This window comes from Bos javanicus, chromosome 5, assembly GCF_032452875.1.
Source record: "Bos javanicus breed banteng chromosome 5, ARS-OSU_banteng_1.0, whole genome shotgun sequence".
NCBI lineage: Eukaryota > Metazoa > Chordata > Mammalia > Artiodactyla > Bovidae > Bos > Bos javanicus.
Window position 1 is genome coordinate 95,685,251 of NC_083872.1, and position 11,994 is coordinate 95,697,244.

At 38.7% G+C, this 11,994-nt stretch overlaps 1 protein-coding gene across 7 annotated transcripts in view; it reads left to right on the forward strand.

The window, feature by feature from the left end:
- GUCY2C (guanylate cyclase 2C) overlaps positions 1-11,994 on the forward strand; it is a 98,120-nt gene that overhangs the window by 50,388 nt on the left and 35,738 nt on the right. For all 7 annotated transcript variants that reach the window (XM_061417758.1, XM_061417757.1, XM_061417756.1 and 4 more), the window contains 3 exons: positions 1,516-1,651; positions 6,006-6,091; positions 7,422-7,533. In XM_061417758.1, the coding sequence (XP_061273742.1) occupies positions 1,516-1,651; positions 6,006-6,091; positions 7,422-7,533 (334 nt within the window). The remainder of the gene's footprint in view (positions 1-1,515; positions 1,652-6,005; positions 6,092-7,421; positions 7,534-11,994) is intronic.

Sequence of the window (11,994 nt, forward strand, 5' to 3'; positions counted from 1 at the left end):
TATATGTCACTGTGCTAGGCTGTAGTCCAGCACCACACTGCAGGCTGCTATAACATCCAAACAGAAGCGACATTGCGGGATGATCAGAAGCAGCCCTGCTAACTTAGGGGAGGTACATATTAGACAATGTATAATGGATGAAGTTCCCCATGTCCCTGGCCCTGGTATCAGAGCTCTACCTCTAAAGATACATATTCCCGGGTTAAGACGCAGTCCTTTATTGTCATTAGGTTGATTATCATCCGAATTTGTACAGGAGAGGCCTGGTTTATTTCTTTTATTCCAGCATCCCATCTGGTTTAGCATTTGTCCCAGAAAAAGAGCCTCCAATTGGACATTAAATGATTAATGTCTTGATTAAATGCAAAACCCCAGACTCTAATACCACATTGGATTTTGATGGTCACTGCACTTTAACGCAGCTAAAGTCACTGGATGTTTTCTGGCCTCACACACGGTTGAGAGCAGGTTTGGAGAAGGGAGGGAGTAAGGGGCGGTCAGTCCCGAAGCCCTCAAACAACTTTAGGATGACGAGGCCCAAAGAGCAGCAAGGAAAGTTGGGGACCTTTGAGAAAATCACCATTTTGCCTAGACTGGCAATTCTAAGCCCTCTGTTTTGCAACCCTGACAAAATTTGGGGCTGTACCCCTTCAGGGGCTGGGTCTTAACTGATGCTTTTCATTTCATGAAAAGATGATTTCAGCAAAAGACACTGAAGCCAATGAGAGATGTTTTCCTTTTTCCCTTTTCATGTTTTCTAACAAATATACTTCTGGGTGTCATGTTCAGATTTCACTTGCACAGCTGCTAGACTTAGGCAAAAGTCTGATTCTTTACAGGTGGGTGGGCCAAACTGTCTGAGCTCATTCGGTCTCAGGGGCACTGAGCTTTCAATCCAGCCCAATTCTGTAAAGACCACCACACAACTGCCACAGAGGCAGAGGAGTCCCGACCCCTTCTTATGTTCACCAGGGCAGACACACCCAACCAGGACTCTCTCCAAAGCAAATACAGTGGTATCAGCCGATCAAAACTCTTCCTATCGCATCACGCTACTCAAAGGCAGTGGGGTTGTTTTTGTTGCCGTTCTCTTTTATTCTTAAATGAAAACGTTATTTCTATATAAAACCTTATGAGAATTGAAAATTCTCATAATTGTGTATGAGAAATGCTGTATGTTGTTCTTCCTGGTTGAAATAAAATATTTTACCATCATGGGAAGGAGGAAGCACGGCCACTTTTAGTTCCTTCCCTAAAGGCAGTGTTCACAGTTTATTGATCCCAAGAGAAGACAGAATTGTGATAAGGGGATGAGAAAGAGCCCTGGTCCAAGGAAAGTTTTTCCAAAATTTCCTTTAATCCCATCCTTGCAGTTCCATTAATATTCTTTTACCTTTCCAGTTATCCTGCTTGACCCCAACAATGTTGGGATGACTCCACATGAGTGGAGTTCAAGACCAGAATCTTGTTTTTTTTTTTTGGAACTCATTTTAAGATTTTTCCTTTCTAATTTAGGCAAAAAATGATTTTGCTGCTGCCTACCTGGATGGAGTCTTGCTTTTTGGACATATGCTGAAGATATTTCTTGAAAATGGAGAAGATGTTACCACCTCTAAATTTGCTCATGCTTTCAGGAACATCACTTTTGAAGGTACCAGTTGCCTAAGAGCAAACTACACTTTACTTACAGTTTCTCCAAATATGCGCCCTGTAGACAGTAAAGAGAGGGTATGGCAATAGATGGGTCAACCGTTAAATACCTTTAACTTAACTGGAGCCAACAAATGTGCAAAAGTTCAGTTGTTGGGTAGAATGTTCTATATTTGTCATTATGTCTAGTTGGTTTCTTGTTATGTTCAAGTCCTCTATATTTTTTAACATATTTTCTATCTTGTTATCCTATTCATTGGAGAAAGTGGAGTGTTAAAATCTCCAACTATTATTGTATAAAGCAGTGCATGTGTGGTCAGTTGTGTCCAACTCTTTGCTATCCCATGGACTGTAGCCCACCAGGCTCCTCTGTCCATGGAATTTTCTAGGCAAGAATACTGGAGTGGGTTGCCATTGCCTACTCTGAGGGCTCTTCCCGACCCAGGGATCAAACCTGGGTCTCCTGCATCTCTTGCATTGACAGGCAGATTCGTGACCACTGGCACCACTATTGTAGAACAGTTTTGTGCCAATTTTTGCTTCATATATTTTGTTGGTCTGTTATTAGGTACATAAATGTTTGTACTTGTTTATATATTTTTGCTCTATTGAGTGTTTTATTAATATATACAGTGAAAATCTTTGTTTCTTATAAACTTTTTTGATTAAAAGTCTGATCAGTTTTATCTGATGTCAGTATATCCACCTCTGCTCTCTTGGTTAATACTTGCATGGCATATCCTTCTCCATCCTCTTGCTTTCAAACTATTTGTGTCTTGGGATCAAAAGTGAATCTCTTTATAGACATCAAATAGTTGGATCACTTTTTCATAATTTTCCAATTTCTATCTTTGGTTGGAGAATTTAATCGATTTACATTTGAAATAATTACTGATCAGTTCAGTCACTCAGTTGTGTCCGACTCTTTGCGACCCCATGGACTGCAGCACGCCAGGCCTCCCTGTCCATCACCAACTACCAGGATTTACTCAAGCTCATGTCCATTGAGTCAGTGATGCCATCCAACCGTCTCATCCTCTGTTGTCTCCTTCTCCTCCCACCTTCAGTCTTTCCCAGCATCAGGGTCTTTTCAAATGAGTCAGCTCTTTGTATCAGGTGGCCAAAGTATTGGAGTTTCAGCTTCAACATCAGTCCTTCCAATGAATATTCAGGACTGATTTCCTTTAGGATGGACTGGTTGAATCTCCTTGATGATAAAGAGATTTATTCTGTTATTTTGCTATTTATTTTTTATATACTGCATAGCTTTTTCATCCCCATTTTATCCATTACTGTCTTCTTTTGTATTTATTTCTTTACACTGAAATGTTTAAATTTTTTTCATGTGTGTTCTTTAGCTGTTTTCTTTGTGGTTACCATGGGGATTAGATCCTAAAATTATAACCCTCTAATTTGAATTTATACTGGCTTAACCTCAATAAATACAAAAACTCTGCTCTTTTAATAGCTCCATTCCCATCCCTCTCAGACATTGGTGTTGCAGAACTACATCCTTATACCTTGTGTCCAAATAGTAAACTAATTATTTTTTAAGTATTAGTCTCCTAGATTGTCAAAAACAAAAGGTAGAGTTACAAATCAAAGTTACAATAATACAAGTTTTAGACTAATTTTTTTAAACATATTCATTTCTTAAGTAATATAGAAAAGAAAAAGTGGAATAACACATTGTTTTTATAATAATACTAGTTTTTGTAATCGCTTGCTGATTTACCTTTACTGAAATGTTTATTTCTTCCTATGGCTTCAAGGTACCATCTAGTGTTCTTTCATTTTAACCTCCTAGACTCCCTTGAGAATTTCTTGCAGGGAAGATTGGTTGGTAAAAATCTCTCAGCTTTTATTTATTTCAGAATATCTTACTCTCCTTTCACTTCTGAAGGACAGCTTTGTTGAATAACAGATTCTTAGTTGATATTTTTTTCTTTTAGCATTTTGAATATATCAGCCCACTGCCTTCTAACCTTCAGAATATACAGTGAGAAATCTGCTTTATAATCTTACTGAATATCCCTTGCTGCTGCTGCTGCTGCTAAGTCGCTTCAGTTGTGTCCGACTCTGTGCAGCCCCATAGACGGCAGCCCACCAGCTCCCCGTCCCTGGGATTCTCCAGGCAAGAACACTGGAGTGGGTTGCCATTTCCTTCTCCAATGCATGAAAGTGAAAAGTGAAAGTAAAGTTGCTCAGTCGTGTCCAACTCTTCGCAACCCGGTGGACTGCAGCCTACCACACTCCTCCACCCATGGGATTTTTCAGGCAAGAGTACTAGAGTGGGGTGCCATTGCCTTATATGTTATCAATTACTTCTCTCCCTGCTGCTTTCAAAATTCTGTGTCTTTGGCTGTGGACGATTTGATTATGATGTGTCTTGGCATGGATTTCTTTAAATTCATTCTACTTGGCATTTGTTGAGCTTCTTGGATGTTTATATTCATATCTTTCATCAGATTTGGGACATTTTCAGCCATTATTTCTCTACCATTTTCTCTCTCTTTCTCTTCTCCCTCTGGGGCTTCCACAATGCATGTGTTGGTCTGCTTAGTGGTATTCCACAGGTCCTTTAAGGTCTGTTCACTTTTCTGCAATCTTTTTTATTTCTTTTCTTCAGATTTGGTGATTTCCATTGTCCTTTCTTCTAGTTCCAGCTTCCCTGGGGCTCAGACAGCAAAGAAGCTGTGCACAATAAGGGAGACCCGGATTCAGTCACTGGGTTGGGAAGAACCCTAAAGAAAGGACTGGCTACCCATTCCAGTATTTTAACCTGGAGAATTCCATGGACAGAGGAGCCTGTTGGGCTATAGTCCATGGGGTCATAAAGAGTCAGACACAATTGAGTGACTAACACTTTAACTTTCTTTTTTATCTTCAAGTTCACTAATTATTCTTCTGCCTTCTCAAATATGCCTTTGAATTTTTCATTTTAGCCTCTATACTTTTCAGTTCCAGAATTTATTTTTTTTATGATTTCTATCTTTTTGCTAATATTTCCATTTTGTTCATACATCACTGCCTTGACTTTACCCATGTCTTCCTTTAGGTATTTGAGCATTAAGGTAGTTGTTTTAAAACCTTTTTTCTAGTAGACCCACCATCACTTTCTCAGGGATAGCTTCCATTGGTTTATTTATTTTTTTCTATTGAGTAAATCATATTTTCCTGTTTCTTCATATGACTTATAATTTTGGTTGAAAACTGGACATTCAAATCTAATAATGTGGTAATCCTGAAAATCATCTGGGGAATGGTGAATTTTCTCCTTCTCAGGGTTTCCTGTTACTTGGTTTTGCTTTTTGTTTTTATTGTTGTAGGCCATCTCTGCTGAGGATCAGCCTGACATGGAAACCTGAGGTCTTCTCAGGTTTTCTGAGTCTCTGACTTCCCCTCGGCATGTGTAGTCACTTTCTAGTTTCCCCCGTGTATGAAGTTGATTGAATGTTGCAGTCTTCAAGGCCTGGCTCTCCAGGGGGAAAAGAGAGAAACAGAGAGGGCACCAACCCTTTACATTCCTAGAAAGTCACGTCGGCAGTGGGGGACAGTCATATCAGCAATGGATGGGGGTGAGAAGATGCAAAGACAGCGGCCCCCACCTTTTTACTTGCACCTCTGTGATCATTAGTAGTAATTAGCCACCTGCTAGCTGTACCTATAACCTGGAGCAATTAAATAATATCCCTGACCTCAGATTTCTCATCAGTAAAATGGAGATAATAACAATTTGTGTGTCGTGGTGTTTTAGGAGGATTAAAATGATCAGTGCATATAAGGCACTTAGCACAGAGCCTGGTACAGTAAACAATACTAGCTCTTATTTTGAACCATGTGAAATTGTTGATACTTGGTAATTTTTTTTTAACCTAACCGACCATTTCTTAGACTCATGCTATGTGGCTAAAATTTCATAGATGAGAAAACTGAGGCTCCAAGAACTTAATTTTCTCAGCATGTTCAGCTAAGTGATAGTGAACGGATTTTGACCTTTTGGCAGTCTACTTTAGGTTGTGCAATGACTTAAACACGGTGCCACTAGTTAATACTCTCAGCAAAAACTTGTCTCGAATCATCAGGAGAAATCTCCTGACTAATTACATTTAGTGTCATCATCCTAAATGCAGTGAAAGGGAGTTCTCCTTCTCTCTAAATAGCATCTCTCATAGAAATATCCTTCAGCGATCTCAGAGCCAAGAACCAATGCCTTCTAATTACATCATTAAGGTCAACAATTTTTCAGTAAAATAGAACAATCGGAATCCGCTTTATGCCCCGTGTCAGGATGTAACTGGTCTTTCAGTCAGGACGTCAGTGATGGTCTCTAACTGTTTCTGATTTTGCCTTAGGGCATGTGGGTCCTGTGACTCTGGATGCCTGTGGGGATATTGACAATACCATGTACCTTCTGTACACCTCTGTGGACACCAGCAAAGTATGTTCTTATCAAGAACTTGGGATTAGGTGACTGGGTGAGGAGGGTTATCCTGAAAGGCAAGTCATAGAGAAGGACTAGGAGAAGTTATATTTAGAATCTACAAGTTAATTTCAGATTTACAATTATGCCCCTCTTGGGGCCATATTCCTTAAACATTTTCTCCCGTAGAACTTCTTATTCAGAATATCCACTCTATTTACTATATAAAACATACGCACCCAGAAAACACTGATATGAAGACCAGACTATTGATGGGGTACCAATGAGAAAATTACAGGTTTTCTTTTTGGTGGTGGTTTTTTTTTTTTTCTAAGAATTGTTTATTCATTTCCAAAACTAAAAATTTCAATGAAACATTCCCTGTTCTCTCCCTCTGCAATCTCATGAGAATCATTAATTGTTTGATCCTTCAGGCACATAAAAATAGCCGTGTAATGTTAAGCTTTATATTCACACACTATATATACACCTGGTATAGTATTGTGTGTGACTATAATACATATTATTATATTACTATGTAATATTAGTTTATATTCTGCTGTCAAGTTAAGAGTGTAGTTTTGAGAATGTAAAACTTTGGTCCAGCATGTTTTGGTGGTGGTGAATTTTAGAAGGATGATCATTTTGGAGATGTCTCTTACAAAACTGACTCAATATATGCAGCAGTAATTTAAGGATATATTAATATTTCTATTGTCACATTGCTTCAAAAAGAGACTTTTTATAAGAAAGCACATTACAGCATAGAGATAGAAGAGATTCAGAAATCATGTAATTGATAGAACTTAAGAAATGTAGAATTCTCTAGCAGCCCCTTGACATGTATAAATATAATGAATTTTAACTATGGTGTATTTTCTCAAGCCATCATTTTTAATAGCAGTTTAATATTGTGGAAAACACTGGTGCCTCCCTTGTCATGTGACTTAGAGCTAGCCATTTAATTTTTCTTGCCTCTGTTTCCACATTAGTAAAATGAAAGACTTGAATTCTCTAAAGACCCAGAGAATGTCTATTGGGCAAGCATAATGTATGGTCATTAAAAACAGAAAACTATTTGGCCTAATAGTGTTCATGATGAGAACCAAGTAGATCCTAAGTAGTTCCCAGCTGTGTATCATTTGTCTTGTTTCACTGAGAAATAGATATGGCAGATTCACTGTGTTGTACAGTGGAAACTAATACGCCATTGTGAAGCAACTATGCTTCAATAAAAATTAATTTAAAAAAATTCAAATGTCACTGGGAAGGATGGTGAATCTCATCAGAAGTCATTCTAAAGTGTCTTTATCTGTTCACCCTTCTTCTCTTTCATGCCCCGACACAGTACAAGGTTCTTTTGACCTATGACACCCGTGTGAACCAGACTAGCCCTGTGGATAAGAGCCCCACGTTCATCTGGAAGAACCACAAACTTCCTAATGATATTCCAGGCCAGGGTAAGAGATCCTTCGTGAATTTCCTTTCCCTGAAGCTGTTTTTTGGAGGAGAGTAAATTCTATGGTTTATGCAATTAGCTTGTGGTTTTGTTTAGTTTTGTTTTGTTTTACTTATTGTCTGAATAAGATGTGCCAGATTTGTAAATATGGACTTTACTTCTCTGCCCAGTGAATGATATTACAGTTCTGATAAAACACTGAAAATATTCCATTCTATTTTAGCTACACCTATCCTTAATATGTGTTCTATCCACCCTTTGACATAAATTTTCCTATAGAAAACTAGGTTTGGCAATTGGCAGAATGAACACAGAGACAATAGTCTTATTCCATTTACATTTTACTACAGGAAACTCAAGGAATGTATTCAGTGTGTTTCAAGCAAGGAATACTTGATGTCATCAGGCTGAGGGGTGGTCAGTGAGCTTGACCTCTAAATTCTCCCCTTTTGCCTTAGAGCACACATGCTTGGGTCATAACGATGGTTACCTACCTACCTGAGGTGAGGTCCCATCATGTCATGAAAGCCCTGACAGGGCCAGACCTTCATCCGTGCAATTTGAAGTACAACTGTGTATAACCCTGACTATCACTAGACAGGCCAGCCAAGTGTCTCCTGAGCGACAGTCTCAGGACGCTCTGCCCTCGGCTGGCTTGGCCAAGGCTTTCCGCAATGAATAGTAAGTAATTCCACATTACTAATCAATTTTTAGGGAAAAAAGTTTAAATTTGAACAAATATTTATGTTCAAAGATGCAAAAAAAAAAAAAAGGTGTAAACACTACTAATAAAATGACTTTTTTCGTTTTGTTTTTATTGTAGAAAAATTCATGCACATGATTTTAAAATCTGAGAGTAGAAATATTCATAACAGAAAGTGAGTGTACCTAGTCCTGCCTCTGTGCATCCCTGGTCTTGTCCGTTCTGCTTAGTTTTTTGCATATTTCTAAATTATATGCATGTGTTTCTTGATTTATGAGATTTAGATGTTACCTATTTCTTGTATTGATAAATTAAAATTTAGTTCATTTTCATTAGGCATACTTTTCTCTAAGCTTTTCTCAATATAGTTCTGTCTTTTTGTCAATACATTTAGTGTTTATAATTTTACATTTGTAATTTTAATTAATATGCATAAGCTTGGAGTTCTATCAAACATGTATAAAGCTTCTTGCTTCCCAAAGTTGTAAGATGAAGATGTTCATGTCTCTATCCTTCCTTCTACCTCCTTCTCACCTCCCAAATTCTCCTGTATTTTTCTTTTATTTGTCAGGGCTGATAATATTTATTTGCTAGCCACAGGAAGCCTTCTGTCATTTACCTGTAAGTTGATTCTTTAAATTGAAAATCATTAAATATTTTCATTATTATTATTTTTCTAAGGCCCAACAGTGTGTCAGAATAACATTTCTCTGTGTAGCTCCAATGTCTCTCCTTTGTGACACACGTGCACACAAATGGATTTTTTAAATGCCAAATTCTCGAAATATTTTACAGTTTTATTTTTAGACTACACCTTCCTTGAACATTTATCCTTAGAGTTTGACTATCTTTCATATTTTTGCTATAAGAAAAATACCTGTCTTCTTCACCATATTGCTATTATCGTCTAGCTTCTTATACACTGTCTATTGCTTGGAGTCCATCCTATTTCTTCTTCTTGAACCCTCTGCCTTCTGAATAGAATAGGAAGTTAGAGGATTCAAGAGGCAGCCTGTGAGGCATGTGTGAACAATGACCTTCTTGTACAGTTTTATTATTGTTGTCCTTCTCATTCTAGTCCTCTGCCCATGCAGAACTCTGCTTCAATGCTTCATTGGGTTGAATCCACATTTTCCTGAATTTACTTACTCTTCTGTGAATCTCTCAAACTCCTTCATCTATACAGCTTCACCTACATACTGAAAAATCAAATTCCTTACACTTCCCATTAACTTCCCTCAATGACGGGGTTGAGCTTGGAAAGGACCAGCAGGCAACTCTGTCATTTACTGTGCATTCCACACTGACCTACTTTTCCTCTGATTTGTTCTCTGAATTGAAAACCAGTTGTCAGTTTCTTCCTTTATGAATCCTCCTTAGGTATATCAGTTTCAAAGACATCAGATAGTCTTCCCATCCAAATTCTGTGCTGGAAACTATTTTATCTTCTAACATTCGATGATTCCCATAAGAAAGTGTCAGTTGCTCAGTCATTTCCAACTCTTTGCGACCCCATGGACTATAGCCCACCAGGCTCCTCTGTCCATGGCATTCTCCAGGCAAGAATGCTAGAGTGGGTTGCCATTCCCATCTCCAGTAGTTCTTCCCAACCCAGGGATCGAACCCTGGTCTCCTGCATTGCAGGCAGATTCTTTACCATCTGAGCCACCAGTGAAGCCCTCCCATAAGAAAAAAATGTATAAACTATAAGGGTAACTGAAATAATGCCGCTTTGGAGGCACATTCCAAACAATTTTCTTCACAGAACAAAGATGCAGCATCTCTATTACCAATGAAGAAATTAAAAAAGAAGGATATCTTTTCTAAATTTAATTTTTAAAATTTATTTTCATTTTTCCATCAGTTCAGTTCAGTCACTCAGTCGTGTCCGACTCTTTGTGACCCCATGGACTGCAGCATGCCAGGATTCCCTGTTCACGACCAACTCCCAGAGCTTACTCAAACTCATGTCCATCAAGTCGGTGATGCCATCCAACCATCTCACCCTCTGTTGTCAGTCTTTCCCAGCATCAGGGTCTTTTCAAGTGAGTGAGTTCTTCGCATCAGGTGGCCAAATTATTGGAGTTTCAGCTTTAGCATCAGTCCTTCCAATGAATATTCAGGACTGATTTCCTTTAGGATGGACTGGTTGGATCTCCTTGCAGTCCAAGGGACTCTCAAGAGTTGTCTCCAACACCACAGTTCAAAAGCATCGATTCTTTAGTGCCCGGCTTTCTTTATAGTCCAACTCTTACATCCATGCATGACTATTGGAAAAACCGTAGCTTTGACTAGGCAGACCTTTGTTGCAAAGTAATGTCTCTGCTTTTTAATATGCTGTTAGGTTGGTCATAGCTTTTCTTCCAAGGAGCAAGCATCTTTTAATTTCATGGGTGCAATCACCATCTGCAGTGATTTTGGAGCCCCCCAAAAATCAAGTCAGCCACTGTTTCCATTGTTTCCCTATCTGTTTGCCAGGAAGTGATGGGACTGGATGCCATGATCTTAGTTTTCTGAATGTTGAGTTTTAAGCCAGCTTTTTCACTCTCCTCTTTCACTTTTATCAAGAGGCTCTTTAGTTCTTCTTCGCTTTCTGGCATGAGAGTGGTGTCATCTGCATATCTGAGGTTATTGATACTTCTCCATTCAATCTTGATTCCAGCTTGTATTTAATTCAGCCTGGCATTTCACATATGTACTCTTCATATAAGTTAAATAAGCAGGGTGACAATATACAGCCTTGACATACTCCTTTACCAATTTGGAACCAGTCTGTTGTTCCATGTCCAGTTCTAACTGTTGCTTCTTGACCTGCATACAGATTTCTCAGGAGGCAGGTCAGGTGGTCCGGTATGCCCATCTCTTTCAGAATTTTCCACAGTTCGTTGTGATCCACACAGTTAAAGGCTTTGGCATAGTCAGTAAAGCAGAAGTAGATGTTTTTCTGGAGTTCTCTTGCTTTTTTGATGATCCAGCAGATGTTGGCAATTTGATCTCCGATTCCTCTGCCTTTTCTAAAACCAGCTTGAACACTTGGAAGTTCACAGTTAACGTACTATCGAAGCCTGGCTTGGAGAATTTTTAGCATCACTTTGCTAGCATATTAGATGAGTGCAATTGTGTGGTAGTTTGAGCATTCTTTGGCATTACTTTTCTTTGGGATTGGAATGAACACTGACTTTTTCCAGTCCTGTGACCACTGCTGAGTTTTCCAAATTTGCTGGCATATTGAGTGCAGCACTTCCACAGCATCATCTTTTAGGATTTGAAATAGCTCATCTGGAATTCCATCACCTCCATAGCTTTGTTCATGGTGATGCTTCCTAAGGCCCACTTGACTTTGCATTCCAGGATGTCTGGCTCTAGGTGAGTGATCACACCATCGTGGTTATCTGGGTCATGAAGATCTTTTTTGTATAGTTCTTCTGTGTAGTCTTGCCAGCTCTTAAAATCTTCTGCTTCTGTTAGGTCTATACCATTTCTGTCTTTAATTGTGCCCATCTTTGCATGAAATGTTCCCTTGGTATCTCTAATTTTCTTGAAGCGATCTCTAGTCTTTCCCATTCTATTGTTTTCCTCTATTTCTTTACACTGATCACTGAAGAAGGCTTTCTTATCTCTCCTTGCTATTCTTTGGAACTCTGCATTCGAATGAGTATATCTTTCCTTTTCTCCTTTGCCTTCAGCTTTTCTTCTTTTCTTAGCTATTTGTAAGACCTCCTGAGGCAACCATTTTGCCTTTTTGCATTTATTTTTCTT